This window comes from Homalodisca vitripennis, chromosome X (genome assembly GCF_021130785.1).
Source record: "Homalodisca vitripennis isolate AUS2020 chromosome X, UT_GWSS_2.1, whole genome shotgun sequence".
NCBI classification, from domain to species: Eukaryota; Metazoa; Arthropoda; class Insecta; order Hemiptera; family Cicadellidae; genus Homalodisca; species Homalodisca vitripennis.
In genome coordinates, this window is record NC_060215.1 from 69,766,899 (window position 1) to 69,794,643 (window position 27,745).

General features: G+C 31.8%; 1 protein-coding gene across 1 annotated transcript; it reads right to left on the reverse strand.

Moving 5' to 3' along the window:
• LOC124369155 (PCNA-associated factor-like) lies at positions 1 to 26,525 on the reverse strand. The gene is made up of 5 exons (XM_046826941.1): positions 26,261 to 26,525; positions 20,457 to 20,510; positions 15,223 to 15,294; positions 7,002 to 7,223; positions 1 to 333 (listed from the first exon to the last, which is right to left on the reverse strand). The coding sequence occupies exons 2-5, from the start codon at positions 20,488 to 20,490 to the stop codon at positions 266 to 268; spliced, it is 396 nt and encodes a 131-aa protein (XP_046682897.1). The 5' UTR covers positions 20,491 to 20,510; positions 26,261 to 26,525; the 3' UTR covers positions 1 to 265.
• Positions 26,526 to 27,745: the final 1,220 nt, after the last annotated feature.

Below are 27,745 nucleotides of genomic sequence, written 5' to 3' on the forward strand. Positions count from 1 at the left end.
TGAAAAGAAAAAATTACTTATTTTAACTACACATAGCACTAACAGTTGACACATGTGAAAAAATATCTGGCACCAGTGAATATTATTAAAAATTACCTCTGGCACTGAAAGAGTTAAACTGCATTGTGGATCAACAATTTGTAACTTAAACTTAAAATTAAAAAGTGTTATTTATAAACATAATTAAACTTAAAATTAAAAAAGTGTTATTTATAAATATAAAACAGGAATAATACAATTTGGACCAAAAAAACTATAAAACAACTCAGGTGTCCATACAATTTTCTTTTTCATTGTCGTCTTCTTCATTGCCATCTGCTTCCTGAACTTCTCCTAAACACAAATAAATCTTTAATTAGAATAAAACAAAATATCAACAATTTTGTATATATTGTACATTATTAAAAATAAAATATTGTATTCTTATTTTTTTAAGTATATTATTCCGTAACTGCAAATGTTTTTATTACATCAATCAACATCACGATTAAGTCTCTTAACCAAATCAGCACTGCTCTGTGTGTAAATGTGGGGCACAGAGACAGATCCAGAGAGATTTTGGGGAGTGGTATAGGAACAGGTGGACAGTGGTGGTTTTAAGGTTGTTTGAGATACAAATCTTGATAATTCATTACATTCATGTAAACTTATTAACACATCAGAATTACAATTACAATTTACTTAGCTAGGTAATTAAATTAGAAAAGATTAACAATGAGAGGATTTCTGAAAACTGAAGTGATGTTTTATATATATATGTATATATATATATATTGATGATGGGCGTGATATATATATATATATATAACATCACTTCAGTTTTCAGAAATCCTATATATATATACGTTTATATATAAAGATTAACTATGTATATATTGTTATATATATTCAATATCTCTAAATTGATGTTTGTTTTATTATTATGAATTTATATTTAACAGCTTTGCAGAGAATCTTCGTCACAAAATTTACTCTCTTTGGTCACAGCAAAGAAAATCCATCACTTTCTCCGAGGTTTCTAAGGTTGCATCGGTGTTGTCACCGGTGGTGTGTTGTGTGGAGGGGGGTGAAAAAGTCAGTACGGGGCATAGTGAAGTGATGTTTTAGGTTCAGAAAACTCTAGTATTAGCCCTAAGCAACTGGAATCTTTTTTTACTAGCAGGATAAGCCAACCTAAGAATAACCTAATGTCAAGCTTAATTAAGACTGTGGACATAGAGAATAAGGGCTCAAGTTTTTTAGATCTAACGGGTTCCCACCATTAACATAAATAATAACTGCATCAATTCTAACAGACATAGAAAATTGGGCACTAATCATACATCTAAAAATAATAATAATACAGGGAATATGTTACCAAATCACTTAATTGTTTTCCATCAAAACATCCAACATTTGGAATCTAGAATTGGCGCATTAATTATTACATTACAGGAAATAAATCCTGATGTAGTAGTTCTAACAGAACACAAATTAAACGAAAATTTAATAGATAAAATTAAAATATCTGGCTATTATTGCGTAAACTGGTATGTAAGAAATTCTTGTAAGGGGGGAGGGGTTTTAATACTAGTATCAGAGAAATTAAGTAGTGTGAAAAAATGTCTGTTAATACTATAAACACTTTAAATCAGGATAAAGTTTTTGAGTCATGTACTATAGAAATTAAGATAGACCAGACAAAATTTATTGTGGCTGGACTCTATAGAACACCCTCTGAGAAAATAGACATTTTTCTTGAAAAATTAAACACATTTTTGGCAGAAATTTGTAAAATCAACAAAAATGTTTTAATAGGTGGGGATATTAATGTGGATGTTTTGAGGGAGGGCAGAAAGAAAACAGACTTTGTTAGTCTTATCAATATGCATGGGTTTAAATATACTATAAAAATACCTACTAGAATAACAGAAACATGTGAATCTGCTATTGATAATTTCATCACAAACCTAGACGAAAATTCCTTTGAAGTGGAATGTTTGATAACTGCTCTATCGGACCATGATGCACAACTTTTTAAAATAGTAAACATTAATAATAAAAGAGGTCATAATACAAAAAAATACAGTAATGGGCAGGAGGTATGGAAAAGATAAAATTGACTTGTTTAAAGACGACTTGGAGAAACAAGACTGGACCAAACTTTACCAAAGTTCTGTTGAAGATAAGTTTCTTTATTTTTACAACTTGCTCAAATATTATTTTGATTTGCATTTTTCTCTGACTAAAATTACAAAAGGAAACCAAAATAAAGAGTGGGTAGATGATGAAATTGTTAATGAGCATGATAAGCTTATTGACATGTATCAGCAGTATAGGAAAGATAAGAATAATATAAATCTAAAAAAAAAACTATGAAAGCACATAAGAAATATCTCAAAAAAACAATTTTATGTAAAAAGAAAAAACATTTTGATTTAAAAATAAAAAAGTCCACTAATGTTAACAAAACAATTTGGAATATCATTAATAGTGAAACAAAAAAGAAAAAAGAAAAGCAGTCACCTAATATTGTACTTAAAAAGGATGGTATTCTTATAGAGGACCCATACAAAGTTGCAAATATTTTTAATAACAATTTTGTTGAAATGGTAGATACTCATGTTATTCCTAATCTAAGTAAAAATGATGTTCAAACAGAGGATTCGATACAGCAAGTAACGGAATTCAGATTTATTTGTAACACAATTGATGATAAGACTCTACATAAGATAATTGATTCAATAAAACCTAAGTGGTCAGCAGGGTATGATGACATACCCATGAAAATTGTTAAGGAAGCGAAATTACCACTAATTAAACCTCTTTTACATGTAATTAATGCATCACTCATAACTGGAATATATCCTTCTCAATTAAAAGTTTCAAAAGTAATACCAGTACATAAAAAAGGGGATTGTACTGATCCTCTTAACTACAGACCATTGGCTATTCAACCGTCCTTATCTAAAATACTTGAAAAGTATGTGTTGATTCAATTAGTTGACTACTTTGAAAACAATAAATTACTTGACATTGATCAACATGGATACAGGAAAAATAGATCCACATTAACAGCATTAAGAAATTATATTGAACACATTTTAGAGAACTTAGATGAGGGATACATTGTTGGCACCTTCCTAGATTTGACCAAAGCATTTGACAGTGCTGATCATAAAATATTACTAGAAAAATTAAAAAGCTATGGTATCATTGGTAAAGAGCTTAGCTGGATTAAGTCGTACTTGGAAGGCCATCAACAGTTTGTTAATGTTAAGTATTTTAATAAAAATAATCAGCATGATGTTAGGTCTCATACAAAAAATGTGACCTACTCTGTCCCACAGGGGTCAATATTAAGCCCTTTCCTGTTCTTGTGCTACTTGGGGGGTTTACCTAATTATCTGTATGATATAATTGAGAATAGTAAAAATTTGTTTGTATGCTGATGATATAAGCTTGTGCATTGCCGATATGGAATTAAGTATAACTAAGAAGAAATGTAAAGAATCAGTTTCATTGTTAAAAAGTTATTTAAATAACAGAAATCTTTTACTCAATGATAATACGAGGGCTGTTCAGAAAGTAACCTCCGGTTGGTCACAGTGCGGGTAGTGGAGGGGAGTAGCGCGCCATCTGTGCATTCACGCACTAAGCAGGTCAGTCGGCATCAAGCTGTAGTCGAGTGAACATCGTACCTGCGCTAGTTTAGTTTTTGTGGCAGTTTGAAATGTGTGCTGCAATAGAAAATACCGCCAAATGTGAAGTGCGTGCTGTTATACGGTTTTTTACAGCCAAAGGATACTCTGCAGCAGCTATTCATCGTGAGCTTTGTGCCGTGTACGGACCACAAGTTATGAGTGAAGGAGTTGTCCGTGAATGGGTACGTTTATTTAAAAGTGGACGAGAAAACGTTCATGATGAAGAGAGGAGTGGTAGACCATCCTTGGTGACTGACGAACTCGTTCAGACAGTTGATGCAAAAGTTCGTGAAAATCGACGTTTCACAATGGCGGAGTTGTCTACTGATTTTCCACAGATTTCTAAGACTCTTTTGTACGAGATAGTGACAGCAAGATTGGGTTACCGTAAGTTATGTGCACGATGGGTGCCCAAAATTCTTACCGACCACCACAAAACTCAAAGAATGGCCTCTGCATTAGACTTTCTGTCACGTTATGCGGACGAAGGAGAACCATTGTTAAACAGAATCGTGACCGGTGACGAAACCTGGATTAAGTACGTAAACCCTGAGACAAAAGAACAATCAAAGATGTGGGCACATTCAGATTCGCCTACCAAACCAAAAAAAGCCCGGCAAGATTTTTCTGCCAGAAAACTGATGGCAACGGTGTTTTGGGATGCCAAAGGGGTGTTGTTGGTTGAATTCATGGAACGTGGGACGACCATTAATCAAGACGTGTACTGTGAAACACTAAAAACATTACGACGGGCTATACAGAACAAACGCCGTGGTATGCTGACTTCCGGTATCGTTTTTTTGCACGATAACGCCCGTCCTCACTCTGCTTGCAGAACAACAGCCCTTCTTAAGTCCTTCAAGTGGGACGTTTTCAACCATCCACCTTACAGCCCAGATCTGGCGCCAAGCGACTATCACCTCTTCATGCATATGAAGAAATGGCTCGGGTCCCAGCGGTTTGATGACGACGAAGAGCTCAAAGATGCGGTCACAGGCTGGCTCAAGGCACAGGCGGGTGATTTTTATGCAGAAGGAATTTCAAAGCTTGTGAAGAGATACGATAAGTGCCTCAATCGTGATGGAGACTATGTCGAAAAATAGTGCAAAGATGTAGTTGTAAGATGTATATATTAAAATATTTTTACTTAACTTGGTGTATTTTTTTCAATCGACCGGAGGTTACTTTCTGAACAGCCCTCGTAAAACTACTTTTATACAGTTTACTTGCAAAAATATTGAGTCAAACAAAATTAATATGAAAAACCTGGATAAAGAAACTAAATTTTTAGGGCTACATTTAGATAGTACACTTAATTGGAACATTCATGTACAAAAAATAAGTAACAAAATAAGTTCAGGAATTTTTGCACTAAGAAGGCTAGCACCTTTTTGTAATAAACAAACCTTAAAATCAGTGTACTATGCCATGGTTCATTCACATATCGCATATGGGATTGAAGTGTATGGGGGAACAAGTGCTGTAAACCTGAATAAAATTTTACGTCTACAAAAGGAGGCAATTAGGGTGATTCTAAAACTCAAAAAAGATGAGTTATGTAAGTTATATTTTAAAGAGCTAGAGTTTATGCCTGTATACAGCCTCTCTCTCTCTCTCTCTCTCTCTCTCTCTCTATATATATATATATATAATATATATATATATATATAGAACAGTATTATATTTAAAAATAATGAGACTAAATTACCACGACAACTACATGTTCATGATTATAATACTAGAAACAAAAATAACTTTGTAATAAAACAACATAATAAAGAAAAATTTAAGCAAAGCCCAACTTATATGGGAATCACGTTTATGGGAAACCTGCCAGGTAGCATCACGAATGAAAACAATAGTGTTAGATTCAAAAAAAAATTAAAAGTTTTTAATTGATCTATCATGTTATAATTTTGAAGAGTTTTACTCCCAGAGCCATGTATTTTGATTTTGATTTCTGAAGTCTAGTGGAATTAATTATAATTTTGTAATAAAAACTATTTAAATAATATTAAACCTATTTTCAACTATGTAAAGATTTAACTATGTTAAGAAAATAATTTACATTAAAAGTATTGTACATATGTGCAACTAATATAACATCACTTAAATTTATTTATTAACAATGACACATTCATGTACATTTTATGTATGTCTTGAATAAATATATTATTGATTGATTGATTGATTGATTGAGCTGAAATGTGTATAAGAAATATATATATATATATTTATTTATTTATTTATTTTTATTATATATATATATATATATATATAATCATTTTTCCTAGAATAAATTTGATTGAGTAATTGCTTAAAATATTATATGTAGAGTTTAGTGAAAAAATTCAATTTATATACTTTAATTGAGCTATTTATAGACATAATTTTAAAATTAATAGTTTTGTAAAAATTTCATGGGAAGTGTGTCACATAATTCATGTCAAACGAGGTGCAACTCTCCAGATACTAGAACAGTATTTGCAAGTTTTGCAGCCATATCACCTGTAATTCCCTTGCATCACATTACAGCTGGTGATAGTATCAATTCTACAGCAATTATGAAAGATTTCCCAAACGAGTTGAGGGTTTGTACGAATCCAAAGTTTACATTTTCATTTAAACTTAGACCAGCACTTATTATTTGTTGTAGATCAGTTTTAAATTTGAATGGAGGTTGCATCATTTGTCTTAGATTTCTCTTCTAACACACAACCCAGTTAAAGGTAGAAAAGGTCATAGATTCTCTTAAATCAGAAACTTCATCTGATCTAGATGAATAATATTATCAGCAAAACTTATTAAATCATGCAAAAAAGAATTATCTGCCACCCCCCTTACCGATATCATAAATAAATCAATTTAACAAGGAATTTTCCAGGATCATCTTAAAATTTCAACATGCATCTCAAATATGAAAGCGGACCAGCAATCGACACTGCAACCTATATCTCTGATCTCAAATTTCTTTAGAATTGTTGAAAAGATTGTGCTTGAAAATCTACTGAATTATTTCCAACATCACAACATTCTTACAAGCCAACAACACAGATTTTTAAAATTTCATTTGAATCATAATAAATAATTCATAACATTTAAACAAGAAATTGATATCTGTGTTTATTTTAATTGTGTTAGTACAAATGACTGCCTCTAAATTGGTCAGTTCCATGATTTTGCAAATGATATGAGAGCATTTTTGTACAGCTACCACAACACATAACAAATTTGTAGCATATACTTATTGGCATAGTCATTAATTCAAGTCAATGCTATGACATTGACATTGTTCCAAAAATATTATATAAAACATACCCCTTGTAGAACAGTTAGCAGCTTCCGTTTCATGTGAATTTCTTTCTTCTTTGTTACAATTTTCATTATGGGCTGTACCATTCTCCACTTCATCAGTCGTTTGTTCCTCGTCACAGGATGTTGATGTACATGGTTTAGATGTTCCAAAAAATTGAGTAATGGGTTTCTGCCAGGCAGGAGTTTCTCTGGGACAATATGGATTCCCTCCAGAATGCTTTTTTTCTGAAACAGTAGTTTTTAGAATTGAAATTAATTCATTTGTGTCATAACGTCATTATAAATGTTTTTCAAATATAATTTAACAGTTATCTTCACAATAATAAAGACTAATTTGGAGATCAATTATTTATTTTATAATATTTTATATGATTAGTTTATATTTAAAAGCACATCTTTTAATTTTTTATTGTGTTAACCATAAAACCATATACATTTCTTGATATTGGATTAATAATAAAATTAAGATTAAATTAAATCCTAATTAAATTAAGTTTAAAATTTAATTTGCAAAAGAGTTCTTTTCAATAAAAATTAATCTTGCTCGTTAATTTTATCAACAAAACCCCATTCAAGAAATAATGCAGACACACCAGCATCATCAGACAAATTAGGTTCCACTATTTGATATACTATGTTTGATTCATTAAGGTTTGTTATAATATTGACTAAGCATGCTTCCTGTCTTGTTTCCTCCTCATTTAAACAATAAAAGTTCAAAGAGGAAAGTAAATTAAGGAAAAAGTTACATTCCACAGATCTGTCATTAATGTTTATATTACAATCAGCAGTTAAAATAAGTTTTAAATTTGCAAGTTTTCATTTAAATATTCTACAGACAACTCTAAACTATGAAATAAAATTACTGACATGAATTTGGAGTATGGTAAACAGTGACAATGATTTGTTAAAATTATAGCTATAAGTATGGCCTAAAATGCTTATTTTCCCAAATATCCCCTTATTTTGTTTTTTTTTTTTTTTTTGTTTTTTTTACGAAATAACTTATCTCTAGAACGGCTTGACCGATTAGTTCAAATTTTGCATATTCCTCATCCATACAAATATCATATTCATAAATATAATCATTTAGTTCTTATATTCTGTATCTAAATTGATTAATGTTGTAAACTTAAATAACCCAAAAACCATACATTTTTATTAAAATTGACAAGGGCAATTATTTTTAGCCCATTCAAATTCCTATCTAGTTACATCACTTTTGAAACAATTTGTAACTTAAATGTAAAAATGGTTAACACAGCACTTAAAATCCCTTGCACAAGTTACTAATTTTATTTCTTTATGATACTAATCAAAATATCATATGAAAATGAATCAGCTGATAGTTATGCATTTTTAGAGAATGCATGGTCAACAGAAGCATTATTGTAATAACATTCAAAGAGTGAGATTAGAGGTTATTGTTTTGATGTTAGTTTTTAATTTTAATTGAATAGGAACTTTTTGTTTTTTGTTATTTAAAATAACTAGACCTGTACAATATGTCAAACTATCCTTACTCACATCAAGCAGATATGATTTTAATTTATAGTCGGGTTGATGGTAACTGTTATAAAGCTGCTTGGTTGTATCAAGAAAGACATTTTCCGAACAGACAACAGCCCAATCCTAAATCTTATGCTGCTGTATTTAGAAGACTTACAGAAAATGCAAGTTTACTACTAAACTTAGATGACAGAGGAAAGCAAAGGGAAATTTGGGCTCCTGAGTTAGAAAAGAATGTTTTACAACCTGTTTATGATGAACCTAATGTAAGTACTAGGCTATTGGCTAGGACATTACAGGTTTCTCACTATACAGTATTGAAAATATTGAAAGAGCAGCAACTTTATCCCTATCATTTACAACATGTACAAGCTCTTAGCCCTACTGACTTCCCAGCTCGTATAACGTTTTGTAACTGGTTTCTTTAGAAGACTATAAGATGTCCGGATATTTTACAGATGAAGCTACCTTTTCTAGAGATGGTATCATGAACTTACACAATACCCATTTGTGGTCTGATGAAAAGCCACACAGTGTTTTACAAGGTAGACACCAACAACAATTTAAATTAAATATTTGGGTGGGTATTATCTGTGATTGTTTACTGGGGCCACATGTTTTACCTCCACAACTAAATGGCAATACATACAGAAATGATTTAATCAATCACTTTCAAGACATTTTAGAAGATTTATCTCTAGCAAGAAGGCAAAATGTATACTTTATGCACAATGGTGGTTCAACACATTACAATTTGCTGGTGAGGGAACATTTAAATGAAGTGTATCGTCAGAGGTGCATTGGTAGAGGTGGTCCTCTGGCACGGCCTCCACGTTCTCTAGATATGAATTCCGTAGATTTCTATGTCTGGGGTCATATGAAATCTCTAGTCCATTCACATACAACACACTGATTGTAAACCAAGAAATGCTTTACTAGCATATTCAAGACGCCACTGCATCTATCAGAAATCAGTCAAGAATTTTTTAAAGAGTACAACAGTCTTCTGTCAGGCGATTAATGCATGCATTGCATCCAATTGTGATCATTTCCAGCACTTAATTTAAGTGTTTAATTGATGAAGTTGACTTTGAAAAATTGTCCATAATAAACAGGTGAAATATGTTGTAATTAAAACATTAAAACTAATCGTCTAGTTTTTCTCCATTTATACTGGAAATGTTCCACCTTAACTTTTGTACACACAATTTCTTTAAATGCATCATTTATTTGGTTAGCATCACAATTATGGGCACTGTTTTAACCAAAGTCTTTGTTTGATAGTTTAAAAAGCTACACAAATGGAAATAAAATTAAATGGATAACAAAAAATTACTCCTGATACAATGGTGGATATCTGGGGAAAGAAACATTTTAGGACATACCTTTATAGAACATTTTTTTCTTTATTTTGGTCCATGGAATCACCTCCTGAAATATCTCTGTGCATTACCGTTACTATGTATCCATACAATGTCTATATATATGTCATTGTGTTTAAAATGGAGAGATTTTCAGTGGCATCATAGTCTAAAGAAGGACATGTGGGTTTGAGAAAGTATGAAGATAAATATTCAGATTATAGTTTTACTTGCGTGGAAGTAAATTGTGAATGACCTTTTGGATGTTTTATTTTCTATGAAGGTTTTATCTGTTGAATCTATGCTTCCGAGTAAAGATAAAGTAAAAAAAAGTAAAACTTAAAGAACGCTTTAAAATTCTTCACTTGAGCATGGTTATAAAACTACAGGATTTTTTTCGCAAGAAAATTAACAGCAGCAGACAATCCAAAGTATGGATTTTCCAGACATTCTGAGGCAACACAGATGGTCACACTGCGATGCACATTTAATCTTTTACGTTAGATTTTTTTAATGGAAATAGATGATTAAAGATTTATTATTTTGAATTCTCCTGCTTTTTGCAATAATTGTATAATACACAGAGAGGCATTAGCAGCTGAAAAATGTATTAAAGAATTGGATGACATCTTAAAATCAGTGATAAAAGCTGTAAACTTTATTAAAGCACACCCAACAAACTAGATTTGTTGTCAAAATGTGTAATGATATGGGTGCTGATCATTCATACTGTTCATGTTACAAAAAAACTGTTTCAGTTTTATTTGTATTTAAAAGAAATTTATTAGCAGAAAACCAAATAGAAGTGTTTTATATAAAACTGTTAACATTGTTCCTAAGCAAATTTATTTCAGGCCCCAGTTGACAGAAGAGTAGTGCCATCTGTGTATATGTAGGGTTTAGCAAGAACATTGCTTGGAAGGTCATTTATTGAAACTAGGAATAAAAGTAAACCCAGCACTGAACCCTGGAGTATTCCAAATTCCATCCCAACTATAGGTGACCATTCAACACTGACACACACCACCCGCCTTCGATTTGGTAGGTAAGATTTAAAATATCTATAAAGCGGTGCCCTGAATGTCATAATACTCCAACTTTTGGAATAAAACATCATGATCAAAACAATAAAAGAATCGACTTAGGACACAAAAGGTGGCCCAAGCAAAGTCTCTGTTCTCAAAAGTTTTAAGTATGTCTTGAACCATGGCATTAATGACACCCCAAGACACTGCGTCCTGTACGAAAACCAAACTGAAATTTAGAATAATAACCTGCAGACTTAAAATAAGTACTAACTTGTTTCAAATATAATATGTTCAGACCTTGACCAATACAGGAACAAGACTAATTGGACAATAATTTGCTGTATCACTTTTGTTCCCTTTCTAATAGATTTAGCAGACCTTCAAAATTTTGAAAAAATTTGGAAAAATACCTTGTTGAAGGCAGAGGTTAATGCACGTGGCAAGTGGTTCAACGATGCAGGACTGAATGTTCTTGAAAAAATTATTTAAATGTTCATAAAAGTCCTTTGACTTAGAGTTCTTTAATTTGATGATAGCAGCCAGTTGATCTGTGCCAGTTACAAATTTCCCAAATAAATGTTCTAGGTTGTGCATTAAAATCTTTCAAAAATTCGCCCCTTCCTAGACAAATTAAATGAATCATTCATGATTTATGCTCCTGTAAAAAAGTGCATAAGTCAGTATTGATGAGTCCACGATCTCCCACGTCAGACGCCATGGCTGTAAACAGTTTATCAGTAATAAACCAGTAAGGTTTGGCTATAAGACCTGACAATTCAGTAGTGATTTTGTTGCCAACGGAATATGGAGTATCTCTCTTGTAGACAGCCAAATGTTACTCTAGAAGTGAACACAAAAAAGTAGACATTCCTCAACCATTGGTTCATTGGTACAACCAGAACATGGGAGGTGTAGACCAGATAAATGCTAATATTGCTGTCTACAGAATTTCAATGAGAGGAAAAAATAGTATATGCCGATTTCTATGTGGCTAATTGACTTACATTCAACAACGTTAGATTGTTAGCAAGAAGTCATAAATGCAGTCACTGATCTACTGTAGTTTCAAAGAGAAGTGGTGTTGAGTCTTCTAACAAAGTACAGTGAGAGAATGTTCCCACCTGGGCCAACGCCTAGGCCAACAAATACCCATGTTTCAGATTTTGTTCGGCTACAGCACACTGACCACCTGATTCAGACACAGTAACCAAGGAGACGTTATGTAGTTTGTAAAAACAAGACTACAAAGTCCTGTAAAAAGTGTCAAGTTCCCCTTTGTGACAAATACTTTTTGGATACCATTCATAATCTTTTCTGAGAAATGTATTCTATTTATTGTTGGTTTTTTATAACATTCTATTTTTATGTCATGTCTGATGTTCAATAAAATAATTTTCATTAAAAAGTTACCTTTTCCTACTCCTGTAGTAATTATTCTTTTAATATTTTTCCAATTTAATGTTCTTGATTATTACAAAAGTAGGCTAGAGTATAAAAACTATCGTCTATAAGGTTATACCATAGATTTCATATATGCCCAGGTGGTTGTTAAAAATACACCATAAAAAAAAACTCAAAATCCAATATATACCTGTATTTCTAGTTAAAAATGGGTCATAGTTACCAAGTTTAGACAATTTTGAAATAAAAAGAGTTCTGGGCTTATATGGGTTATAGTATATTATCCCATAATTCCTTTCACTGTGTTTGCTGATTTCTTCCTTTAATCTCACCCATGCTCCACTCTGATCTCTATGTATTATACAGGATGAGGCAGATCACCCGTACAGTACGTATAGCGGCCCAAATAAAACGAGGTTGATTATTCGTAACAACTTAAACCCCCCTATTTCCACCCCAAAGAATTTGGAGAAATTATTTTGAAATCTCTAAAACTCCCCCAAAAGGATAGTTTTTGGGGGGTAGGGATGGTTTTTGGAAAATTTTCAAATGTAAAGGTTTGATTTTGTTGACTTTATTAAACGAATAATCGATATCTTATGATCTACCATCCATCCAACAGAGCTGCCTGGTCCCATTCCATTCCCCTTAATTATGTGAATTAATGCAGCTGAACATGTGGCCTAATGAGTCTAACTCTGACTTTAAACGCACTCAATCTAGCCACTAACTTCTCAGAGCTGCTTGTTAAGACTGTGTTTGCACTAGGGTAGTAATCACTCCCTGCCTTCAAGCAAGTTCCACCTACAATCTTTAAAAATAGGAAGTTTCAAATTTAAGTTGCACTTATAAGAAAAGTTTCACAACCAATCTAAAGTGCAATTACTAACAAGGAAATTAAAAAATTACTTTGTATCATGACCCAATGAAGCCAAGAAAATTACACACAACCCTATTACACCCAGTACACTACCAACCAAAAATCGCGCTGTAACCAAGAATCAAGAACTTTTATTGTCTTTAAACACATTGTGCAATTGACAAAGTCAGATTTACAATTAAAATTTTCTTAATATAAATATAAAATTCACTGTCTAAAGGACAGTTATCAAATTCTCTGTAGTTACCTATAAGGTAATAAATAATAGGTGACAATGAATTTTTAAATAAATTAAATAAATATATAAAATAATCTATACTAAAACTATGATAACAATAACAAATACATACACTTATTACACAAACAGAAATAAATAAAATAAAAAAACAATATAGCAATGTAGTTAAAAATGTATAGTGTTTAGTATCAAAGGCTAAAAAAAACTATCAACAGGATAAAGTACATTCTCTTTTAACCAGCTTTCCACTGCTATTTTAAATCTTTTTATAGGTACAGCCCAAGCTGTTTCCGATAATTTGTTAAATAGCTTAATTTTCACTAAGCTACATTTTTAATATGTGGCTGCTTTTACTTTTTTCAAGTTTGACAGTAGGTAAAATTTAGAATATGGTCTTTTCTGGTAAAATAACTATGAATTTCCTTTCTAGTTAAAAAAAAAATTATATAACGACTAATTAAACATTCACTAAACAACAATAAACATAGAAATTTGAAATTTTCATTATTTTTAGTTCCTTAAAAATTGGTACACGTTTCTCTTTCAGGTACACTCTTAATAGCTCTCAATGCCTTTTTCTGCCATTTAAAAGCTTTTTGTAAACCACTACTATTGCCCCACAATGTTATTCCATATCTTAAATGTGAGTGAAAAAAGCAAAATAAGTTGAAACTAGCACGTTTATGGTTACATATTTTCTTAACTTACGTAATAGGTAGACAACTCTTGACAATTTCTTACATAATTGTTCAATATGATGGTAACAACCCAGTCTACTATCAGATGTATTCATAATAACTTAACAGGTTTAACATCTTTAATAGTGACAAAACATGTAAATCGCTCATTTAGTTCACAAATTTAATAACAAGTTTTGACACCCTAACTCTTTTTACACTGGGCTCATTAGTGTAATAGGAAAATCCGTTAATCCTCCTTTTGATTATTCTAATGATTAAAGATCGCAACCCTCTAATAATAAATATGGATCTGCAATTGGTAGATAATAAATAAGCAGGATTACTTCGACCTGACATTTAGCCTTGGTACATCATATATAACCTCACTAGTCCCCAAATTATCTGATCTGGCAGCATACTTCAATTTGGGTATCAGGGGTGGCCTACATGTAGGAGCAGATAACGATCCTTTCATGTTACCCATTACTGGATCAATGTGATCAAAATAGGCAATCAGTATCAGAATAAGTGATATTATCAAAATACAGCTGAACATGTACCTAAGCGTTTGAACGATTGCACTTCTACCTGCTTCAGTTATACTTCATTATTACAAGCTGAAGCCTCGCCCATCTTCTTATCCATAAAACTACAACTAGACCCACTTGTTTTTTTCAAATTTTTACAACCCAGACTAACTTAAAGTAGTGACAAACAAATATAATTAATTTTATTAATGTAACAAACCTACAAATCTGCTTTGAGGAATTAACACATGAAAAATTATTTTCCTTTTTTAGAGTAGTATACCAATATTATATTCAGTACCACTTCGTGGCACCAAGGAAGTCCGTGAAGTCTTTCTCCTATGATTCCAAACAAGTTGAATTTACTACACAATCGCGTATAAGACAGTTATAAGAGACTCCTTTTATGATTCATTAGATAACACTGCCAAGAAATGTTCCTAGGAATGATTCCCACTCTTCCGAACTTCCCTATGCCAAAAATCAATCTTTAATACAACCCTGAAAGGACTACTCTCTTCCTAAAAACTCGATCCTGCTCCTACAATTGTCATATATTTTAAGATATCAATTTAAATAAAAAAAAATAGCACATCTTACTTGAGTCAGAGCCACTGCTGGCAGCAGTTGAAGTTGGAGTAGAGATCTTTCTTGGAGCTTTGGCTCCTACCACTGCAACCCACAAATCACACTTAACTTCACTTTCATAAATCAGCAATAATTTGTTTTCAACAACAATTTTTTTAATATTCTATAGCAGCCACGCCACGGAAGGGGGACAGACAGAATTAAAGGCTCAGCACTCTTATAAAAGATTATTTTGCTAGAGACTAAAACATGAGTGTTCTGTTGACATGGCAGGCACTAATATTACATTGTGAATCACTGCTGTCTATTGTATTTAATACATTAAATACGTACGATTATATTACTATTATGCTTTATCATAAAGGATGCATCCAACAATCTTTTTTTACTGGATTGATGTTGAAATCTGCTTCAAAATGTTTTCTCTCAAAGTTATTCCTGAGTAGTCTTTTGAAAATATTGGATTAGAATTTACCAATAGGACTTTTAAAACATATTTTTTTATATTTGATTATCACAAACTTGGAACATAAAAGTAAACCATGTTGTATATAATTTTAGGTGTTATTTGTTTCACAACAATATATTACTGAAATATAGTTTCAAGCCTGACAATTACAATGCAACTCATGAATATTTTGAATACCTCCAAGAAATTGTATGATGCAAAATAATTATTATTTATAATTATAAACAACAAATATTTATAAAAACCAAAAACGAAGAGCTCATAGTTGATAATGACTGATTATTCATATAGGCAATATATTATTTTCTTTTTTACATCCCAAATAAGTATTTTAATATCAATAACATTTATTATTAAACATTTTTAGTACATACTATATAAATTTAATTATAAATCGGATTAAATGTAGGAGAAATTAATTTACTCACACAACATTATAGCTCGTGAAATAGGTACAGAGACTTATATCTAATTTTGACATGCTCTTCTTAGTAATATAACCAAATCATTATTAAATGCTCTTTTCTTGTCATCCAAAACTACTAGCACAGGTGAGAAAATCTAATTATAAAGTATTGTAATTGTAAAATAAATAACGATAATAAATGTTCAGGTAAGCAATTTATTCATAAACATGGTTTTTTCTAAGGTAATCTATCTGATTTTAAGTGACAAAAACAAACAAATAAAAGTAATTTGATTTTTAAATAAATGAATTCTAAATAATAAATTGATTTAGTTGTTAGTCCACAGATATCATATGAAATATTGCAAATAAAAAAACAATAATATATTGACATCATAGTAAGGTAATGTTTATATGTATTTGAGCATCTTTGGACTCCTCTCCAACAGAATCCATCGAAACTGGCACGCCCACGAGGTTCGGCAATTGCTGTGACAACAGGTAGCCAGTGTGAACTGTTAAATGTTCCACCAAACACTACTATGTCTCCAGGACTGCGACACGTTGATATCAGCTTTTTGATCTAGTAGTAGCGGAGGTTGTTTACAATCATTTAAGCTTGTGCGATTCTCACTCACTCCTTACGACAAGAGTCACAGCAATGACACATGTTGATTAATTTAATCGCAAGTTGTAGAGAATTTCACGGTTTGTAAATTAAATTCAACGCTTATTCACATTTTCACGGTCGGGTGGAGACCCTGTAATACTTTTGTAAAGCGTCACATGTACAATTACAAAATTTAAGCATTTAATAAGTCTTTAAAACTGATCCATAATATAACTATGACCAAAACATAAAAAAACTAGTTATGTCTGAAGCAATGGCGATTCCAATAGTGAAAAGTTAAGTAAGGGGTTCAAAGCAGTTTTTTTGTCATAAATGTACATTGAATCAGTAGCTAAAATTATATACAGCGTGTCCATAAAGATTTCGAAAAGTTTTGTTTGTAATTCAACACCTAATATGAGTAAAAACGCTCAAATGAACATATAATAAGTTTTTTTCATTAATTGGCCTGTATTTATTTGTTTATACATGAAAATTTATTACTTGAGAAAGAATAAAAATATATTGTATTATGTATACAATTACATCCTAAATTTCTATAAAATTATAGAAACAGTTACAATGCTAAATTCAACACTACAACAAATTTATTTACTGTTGTTTACCATTTGACATAACTGCACTTGAGCAACCAATGGACCTAGAATGTAATCGCTGGGATTGAAATTGCAGTGGAAAAAAGTTTACAGCATAGTGGTATCAGATGAACCAATTAGAAACTGTCATAAAACTTTAAAAATCAAGCATGTTGTACTCCCTGCTAACTGTTTTCAATGACTACTAACTAATAAATAGTTAAGAATAAACACAATCCAAAATGTTTTCTTTTAGGGCCATAAAACACAAGAGGTTATCAATGGCCTCTGTATACATGGCAACTGCCTAGTACTGTTGTAGTGTTGTTATTTAATCATGCTATAAAGTATAGCCAACTAAAAACTTAACTTAAACAGTACCTTAAAGATATTATATTATTAACCGAGAAAAATAATATAACAACTGAAAAAGTTTACTTTCAGGGTGACTGTAGTTGGACCACTCTGACAATAGTTACAATCGAAATAATAAGAGTAACACATATAATGAATAACAACGTATCAAACTCAACAATATTATTGCCACAAAGATCAAATTAGCGTAACATATAACAAACTATACATTAATAAATTAATAAAAAGAACTATATTCAATCTAAAAGTAAGGTTTCGTTTAAGAAAGTGACGAGCCTCCCAATTATAGCCTCATTGTCACCCATGAGATTAGTTAATGAAGCTGGCAGATTAAGAACACAACAGCATCTTGTGTAGCAAGGGCAGTCGACAAGCACATGATCCACTGTCACAACAGTGTCACATGTGTCGCAGACTGGAGGATTATCTATGTTTATGAGGAAGCCGTCAATTGCTGTCCGCCACTCAGAACTCCACTTTGCTTTTATTTTAGCCTTCACCACCGGGGTAATGTCGGATGCCGTCATCCGTGTAGTAAAAGACTGAAGTTCCAGTGCATCCTTCGCTCCTCCATCCGCCAGCTCGTTTCTTGAAATACCAACATGACCAGTTAACCAAATACAAACTATGACGATGCCTTCATATTATAGTGAATGTATGGATTTCCATATATCACGAACTATTATGTTCTTTGAATGCATATCATTGATAACCTGTAAGCTGCTCAGGGAGTCTGTACAGACCACCAACCTCCCAGTTTTAGACCAAGTGATTTTGAGGGCTGTTAGTTCCGTTGTAAAGATAGAGGAATCATTAGGAAGACGGAAGGCGTAGCGACTACCCGCAGTAACAAATGCACAACCATTCCTCGAATTGTCCTTTGATCCGTCAGTATATAAAACATCGCAGGGAGCTAGGCTGCATATAATCTGACGGAATTCCTGTTGGTATAGAATATCTGTAGTAGAGGACTTTTGTATTTAGACAGACTTATATTTATCACAGGTTTTGTGACTATCCAAGGTGGAAGACTCCAAAATGTATCCGATTGCTAGCAGCACCTCTTTGGCCAAATCTATTTTCTTGTTTTCCTCAATTTTCAACAAATTTTAATTTTGAAAACTGATTTTTAACCTAGATAATAAATATAAAATTTGAAAACTCAGGCTCAAATTAATATAAAATAATTATATTTATGATAAAAAATTATAAACAATTTCTATTGAAATTACTTTATGAATTTTGATATTTTTAGTTTTAAACAGATTGATCAGAATCCCTTTTATCGTAATTCCCAGTATTTATGTTGTTTCATCTATGACTCAAGACACTCATTCTCTGACTTGTCCCTTCTTTCAAACCGTACCCCCCCCCCCTCCACCAAAGAACGACAGCAGTCTGACTGGGTCCTGCCCTGCAGTTCTTAATTTTTACATAGCATGTACATACTTTATAACTGTTTAAGTACAGTAGCTATTTCCATTTCAGGACTCTTTGAGAACAAAAAATTTCTTTATTTAAATTTCATTATTCATTACATCATTAATAACATTTTACCTTGGCAGTTACAAAATTGAACTTGAATGTCGAAATTGCACTATTAAACTTAAATAATAAGGTAAATAGTATTTTTACTGAACTAACATTTTAATATAAATATTAAATATAATACTTAATTTTAAGGTTACCTGAGAACATTGTTTTATTTTTCAGTGGACAAATATTGACTAACTAAAACAAATTAGGTTTTAGTTTATATTCTTTAAATACACAAGCACTTTTTGGCAAATACTACCTTTTGTACAAAGAAAATTGGTTATATTTAATGCCATATTTTTTCAATGCCTTTATATGTTATAACTAACTTGTCCGTACAACAATGTTGTAACTGATGTAATGACAACATTTTTACTGATATTTACAATTACAATTGCTAATTGTTATAAAATACTGATTTATTTATAAATTTTAATATTTAATGTTTTTTATAAGAAAACTACGATCCTAAAAATTAAACTACATAAACTTTTTTATTCCTAAAAATTGTACTTTTCTAAGCAACATTGCTCTAAAAACCATTCAATTTAGCTATGCTGTAACAATATCATCATTAGTTTTAAGTTATGGAAGGATTGTGCAGGAAACAGGAATTTTCTGGACATTTGCCATCGTTCAGTGATACAAAAAAAAATCACTGAACGATGGCAAATGCCCGCAAAAATCCTGTTTCCTTCACAAAATCATTAGCTTTTTCATTACATTTTAAGAACTAAAACAACAGTTATGTCTAAAAGTATTTTAAAAACTGTAGACTGTTGCTTATAAACAAGTAAGTTAAACAGAAAAGTGCCAATATTAAAAATGTTGTTTCATGTCAAAAATTGCAAGAAAATATGGGTGTTTCATAAGATATGTTAAAGTCGGCTGCCACAATAAAACATGGCAACCAAATTTGGAAGTCCCAAATTCATGTAATTAACTGTCAATAAAGAGTAGCAGAAATCCTCTACACAAACTATCTTGATAATTTAGAGGTTTTTGAAATACTAATAGTGGCACGGTTAAAATGGACACCCTGTATGTAGGCTAGTAGGTTTTATATATATATATATATATATATATATACATACATATATATATATATACATATATATATATATATATATATATATATATATATATACATATATATATACATATATATATATACATATATATATATATATATATATATATATATATATACACACAAAATCCTTCTCTTAGTAAATTGTTCAAACTTTTACTCACCTTTGACACTAGCACTATCTTTAGTCCTCACCATGATGAACTGGAAGTAGTCACCTAAACAAAAAGCTTTTTTGTAATTTTACTCCAATCACTTCCCTAGTAAAAGAATAACATTCTTGGTTCATATTCATTTAACAAAAAAAATTAAATACTGATCTAAACCTTAGTGTAACTGATGCATCTCTATGGTATATATGTGGTATTCAACATAAAATGCGCTTGAAGCAGCTGGGGTTTTAAGGGACAACGCTTAAAGCAGCTGGGGTTTTAAGAGTTTTAAGAGACAAGGAATAATTTAATTTTAAATTTATAACTTTTAGTATGTACACAAAGTGACAGGACACTGAAAGTGAGTTAATATTCAAAAATTAGTTATATTGAGCTTGGCTTCTCTTTGAAAATTGCTTGGTCCAAATTAAGTTTGATTAATCACATCTGAGAGTTGACTTACTGCCATTTGTTTTACAACTTAGGCATGAATTTTTAAGTCCATGTACAGTACTTACTTGATACTTTTAATTCTGCAGTATGTGTCCCACTAGGGCTTCTGCAGGTCAAGCTAACCTCAGGAAGGGTCCGGGTAAATTTGAAGTTGCTTATAAGCAAAACGAATGATTTAGGAGTAAGATGTAAAGCTTTATCACTTGTTAAATTGTAATCAGACTTTAAAGTACAGTTGTAACCAATCACTGAAATACTTACAAATCAGAATGCAACAAGATCACATTCAATATAAGACAAGTTTATATTATGTATTCAACTATATTTATAATATACATAAATAATCTAATTAATTGTGGAAATTTCAAACAGTTCAAACTTTTTGCTGATGACACAAGAGTTTGTATTACTGAAAATTCAGGGACAAATTAACTTAAAATATACATTAAATGAAACATAAAAGTGGTTTAAACCAAATGGATTAATGTTGAGCCATGAGAAAAGTAGTACACCTTTTTTAAGCTATAACAATTTAGCAGTGAACAAAATTTTCATAGTTAAAATGTAGTTAATTTCTTGGAATTAATACTGAGAAGAATATTAACTGGAAAGGCAGATTAATCACTAACAAATTTTCATTTATTTTTTTAATTTAGACTATATAGAAAAATATAAACCTTTAAAATTGTCTATTATGCTTATACACTAGATTGTAAGATATGGTATTGTCTTTGTTTAAAGTTTGTTATCTAAATGATCAAACAGTGGCAAATGTCCGAAATCCTGTTATCCTTTCATGGAATCGTTGTTTGGGCAATCTCATATTTAAAGCTTAAAAAACATTAATACACGCTACAACAAAATATGGTTTTAAATCTAGTTGTAGACAACCTTTTGTTAAAATTATAATTCTTCTGTGATAATATTGTTGTCACTATACCAATACTTTTTAACCATTCTTGACATGCTGAAAATGGTTTAAAACAATTTTAAATATTTTCAAAAGTTCAGCCATGATCGTACATACAATTCACGCTACAAACATATTTTCAAGTTGTTAATTCATAACCTATCATTGTTAGAAAGAAATCCAACCTAAATAAGTATTACAATATTTAATAAAATTCCTAAAGCTATGAAAAATATTTACCTACCTTACATAAAGTTCTTTAACAGAACTTTACAGAGGTACTTGTTAGATATGGTTTACTATAGTCTACAGGAATGTTAAATAACAACTTAGAAACTATAAGGCTTTGAAAAATATATCAAAATATCGTTAGTACAATTATACACTGTTTTTATTAATACATTATCTAATTAATTATATTTTTGTTTATAAATTTAAAACAGCTTGTCAAGCATGTTTTAATTCATGATGACTCTATATACATACGAATATATATACAGGTTGAGTCAGAAATATGGTAAAATATTTTAAGACCTGATTGTAGAGCTAAAAATAAGAAAAAATCTTATATAAAGGTAGGTCCGGAAACGCTCCATTAGTGAGTAATGGCTGGCGAAAGATTTTGCTTTGTTTTCAGTTCACCTGGTGAAATTAAGTGATTCTGAAATGTTTTGTTCTTACTTTTTAACTCAAATAAGGTGGATTTATAAGGAAAATTACCTGAAAAATCAAATAAAACCACTCTAGAGGTTGTAGTGTGAACAGTTTTTGAGAAAAAGTATGAAATTTGCCAAAAGTGTAATAACAAAAATACTGTATTAAATGTTTCTCGTAAGACCACTTCAACAATTTCTTAAAATAGTATACATTCATTTCCAGGAAGATTTTTAGGCAGTAGCAAACCACATATTGCACAAAAGTGGAATATGTGCATTAATGTGCATGTGTTTCAATGTTAGTTTATATCTCAGTTAATTCATCAATCTAAGGGATCAGGGTGAGTTGGGATTTCTGGGTGGGGGAGGATAGCTAAGGAGAAGTATACATAAGATGAGGGGACAACAGGACTGTCAACATTCACAAGAGAAAAATTTGCAGCAAGATTAGGAGGATCACCAACTAAATTTGAAAATAATTCAAGATATTTTGGTACTTTTTTGTTTATCGTCATTTTGGCCACTTTTTAGCACCATGGTGAAGATAATTCATTTTTTATTATTTTGGTCCTGTTGCTGTTGTGGAACCTCTTTGGACATTTCAACATTGCTTTACCTGACTGGTTAATTTGGTTGTGTTGTCATTTACAGAAATAGTTGTTTATCTTCTTTGTGATGCTAATGAATAACGTTTATTTGCAAATTCAATGTAAAAGTGTCATACATACACTTTAAAGTATACTACTTACTATTGTGTCAGAATGGACAGAAATGATGTTATGTTGTTTTATTTTCCTTTGTAATGTGAATTTAAATTATTTGTGCTGCACTTCTACAGTAGCAACCATTACCCTGCTACGTAGAATGATACAGTTAGGTGAGTTTGTAATATTTTTAGATATAAAGCATTAGTGATAAGCCTTTTAGATTTTTATATTTTATTCATCACTAACTACTATCATCCGAAGGATGTTTTTCATTCTTTGCCATCTTTGCAGGATTGGAGGTATTACAGTTAGCCCGTTCAACTACTAGTGCCTATTAATGGTTAAAAACTGTTTGGCCTTTCCAAAATGTAAATATTCTATGTTGTTTTTAAATTTAATTTTAAAGCATTTTCCCAAATTTTGTGAAGTAGCTAAAGTACACACTGACTGAAAAAGTGAGGAGAGACATAATTCGAAAATTCACAAATGAAGGAGTAAATCCAATATAGGAAATTCTTTAATCTCAATTTAGACCTAAATACTGATACTTAACCAAAAAAATAGTTGAAAAATAAAATAAAAGAACAACACTAAAGAAATGTTGATACTTTGGTGTTATCCAGAGGACACTCTATTCAAATATACTACTATATATATATATATATATGATATAAATCAAATACATACGTATTAGAAATAGAAAAAGTTAACCCTTTATGATCGGGAGACGTCAAATGTGGCCCAAACTTATCTCTTGCTCAGTTCGGAATTAGCCTCCGGTTGTTATCCTCTTAGCTCGCCAGGTTACGCAGTGCTCGGTTGTGTTCTGCTTAACCACTTGGAGCTTGCGTAATCATGTTACGTAATCATGACTGCGATTGAAATGAAATTAACAAGGTTTATTTCACTAGTTGAAACTTTTATCGATTCGTTATTTATTATTTGAATTAAGATGAGCTACGTGATGTGTAATAGGCTATATTGATCTGTTTTAAAAGTATTTCTATTTACAGAATAAAAAATCAATTGAAATCATCAGAATATCAACTTGTTGCCATATATTGAGCTTTGTCTCCTCCAAATGCAATATTATTTTAATAATTAGATAGTATACACTATAGCAGCTACAGTGCCACTGACTGTCAGATAAAAAATAATTCTGGACGATATTTACTAAAGCACCGTGCCCATTGCGATCACCCCGGCCTTTTTGTGAAGTCGAAATACACGCAATCAAATGGACACCCGCCAAATGCAACCAGCCCAGCCCGTACCTGTCGCAATGAGTGGGTGTCCATTTGATCGTACGCATTTGAGCATATGCATGAGAATATAAAAGTCCGGGCTGGGCTTTGCTGGGCTGGGCCAAGCCGGTCGCAGTGGGCGCCGTGCTTAAGTAAGGCATGTGCTGCAAATAAAGTAATATTAATTTAGTTACTTATTAGGCCGAGAGATTGCATCATTTCTTAGCCACAATAGGATAAGGATTGAATATTATAACTACATCACTTCTTAGCCACAATAGGATAAGGATTGAATATTATAACTACTCAATAGTGATGCATAGATCATGAGCGAAACAGCTCACTGATCCAGATCAAGAAATGATCTGAGATCCTTCAGATCATGTGATGAAATGAGTCGGGTCATTTGATGAGCAACCCCTGATTGAACAAACCATCGCGTCATGACCCGTGAGCTGAGAGTCCCCAGCCAGTTTAACTTTCTTCGGTTTTTTATGATATGCTAGACATAGATGAAAACTGTTTAAAGCCTGAATTTATCATGGACGACAGTTACACCTTGTTGAAAACTATTGTATTTCATTTACAAAGCCTATGAACCATTAAAATTTATTTTACTGTACAGATAGTGTCAACAATGATTTTTTTATCAGTTACATTTCATGGTACATGGGACGAAAAACAACTAAATTGATTTTTTACATTATATTTTTAATAATAAAAGCAAAACTGATTATTGGAACTAATATAATTGATTGCATCAAGATTACATTACTCAGTTTTTTAAATTTATTTTTATATTTTTCTTTTTATTTATATTTTAATTGTTTATTTTTAGTTGGTTTATTCCATGATCTGATCAAGCAGACAGAGTGAGTGACATCAGTGATCTGATCCGAATGAACCGGATCATTCCAAAGACCCGTTCCCCCTATCACTACTGCACAATATAGTAGGCCACACATAGAACCCCCCCACATAGTAGGCCCTGATGAGTAGAACAGCAAAACAGCAAGGAGTGGCCCGCCGAGCCGTGGGACAGAGTGTGGTCATAAATCAACAACCTGAGGTATATTAATAATTAATAGCTACCTCATAAATTGAGTTTTTCATTTTTTATATAGTTAACTTTTGGGGATCAGAAATGCCCTTGTCTATCAGTGCGGGCTTCATGGCACCACTCCACGCTTGTGGCGAAAAAAGAAAAACATGCCTCAAGACAGTACCCAAATTCAAGCTCAAATTAAGTGAGCACTTGTAAAGGCTAAGTTTAACATTAATACTACCTGAGGACCAACCACTCTACCCGAGAGCCTACCACATTACCTGAGGGCCTACCGCATTACCCAAGAGCCTACTACGGTACCCAAGGACCTACTGCCCTAACCTTATTGTGCTACTTGAAAACCAAATGCCATACTCGAGGGTTTATCACCCTACTCGAAAGCTAAATGCTCTATTCAAGAACCGTCAGCCTACCTGAGGGTTTAGTACCCTAACCTAAAAGAATATTCTCTCTTTAGGGGATAATGTATTTTTAAGCTATTTAAGCCTTTCCGAACTTTTATTAAATTATTATTCCTATCCTAGTCATTCACCAAACACTTCTCATTCGAAAAATTAACAAACACTGTTAAGTGGATCTTTTAAATTAATAACTTTTATCTTTAATATTGCTGTAACACTTTCAAAGCATTTTCCCATAACATAGGATAAAACAAATCATGTGAAGTGGAACATGTACAGATTCACGCTTTTACTAATTATTAATAGCAAGATCGCATACGCTGCTATAGCCTACATGACAAGATTTATAAAATTCAAGTAATCATAATGAAAATACAACCTTTGAGCCAACAGTCTTCAATGTAGGAAGATGCCCCGAGCAGTATTTTCTAAGTATCAATAAATATCAACTTCAGACGAGATTCAGATCAATACAATGTTTTATAATCTCACTTTCTTGAATACTAGACGGATTCAGAATCAGATCAGATCGTATCACTCACAAAACTCTCAATATCAGTTTAGGAACTCACTAGTTAATCACTTTCATGTTCTATTTCTTTCTAGTTTCTACTTGTTGTTGAGCGGAAAACGCGGGAATGAATTTTTATCATAACGCTCGAACACAAGCTTCTAAATTTCATGTACGTTTATGAAATCGACCATTTTCATGAGGAAAAACGGTTATTCCGGTAAATGTTATCATATTATTTCGTTCAGTTATGCGCTCAAAGGTTCTGTTATCGATGATACACACATATTTATTACTTTCAAAAGAATAACTGTACGTGAAGTGGTTTTATAAAAAAATATTGGGCTGTAATTTATACATTAAAGTTGCGATGACAAAAAAATATAGTTTTACATACGAAAAAACAACAATATTGTCTTTGTGGAGATTGTAAAAATATAAAATAGCGTAAATTTAGGCAATCAATCTATAAAAAAATAGATAATGATTCAATTGTATTAGACAAAATTTGCAATACATGAAAAACCAATTTAAGATTAGACAATTTCTGTTCTTTCCTGGTTCTGAACCTATTGTTCACCGTATTGTATAAATTATTGAGTTTAGTTTCATGTGACAAAATTTCCTCACAAGATAACCAGAAAATTACAAAAAAAATAGAGAACGTATCTGTCCTCCCCCGTAGATTTATAGATATATATAGTTATATCTCTCTAACAGAGATCAACGGTTCAGGTCATAACAATTATAAACATAATACCAGTTTTTGTTCATCGACTCGACCACTTGCTTATTAATTAAATACTTATTTTAACTAAACCTTTAACTGTTCATACATACAACAAAAGATGAAACTACGAGGGTTGTTCAATAAGTCTTTAGAAAATCCTAAATATGGCGCTCGAAGGATTGAAAAAAAGGTTCGCACGCATCATTATTGACTAGACCTTTCCAAAATTTCAGCTAGATCCATCGCGTAGTTTCGTTGCTATTGACAATTGAAGTGCAAAACATTTGTTTTTTATAATAATGGTGGGTTTCGAGCGGTGATAAAACATTTTCGCCGCCACGTCGCCCTCGCCCGCTGCGAACTTGCTCAGACCCGCTACAACTTCGCCTTCGTCCGCCGCTCTTCCTACATCACTAGAATTGTCTTTAACTCCATTGGGCCTCCTCAAATTGTCTCTCTGCCTCCCAGACGGCTCTAGCAGCAAAGACGTTGAGTCCATCGTATCCGTCGCGTATTCAAGACTTAAAGGCTGAAAATAATGTTCTTAGAGAAGAAGTTTCTAAACTGAGGGATAGAGTTAGGGCAATTTTAGACCACTCCATAGAATCCGATATTCGTCTCTT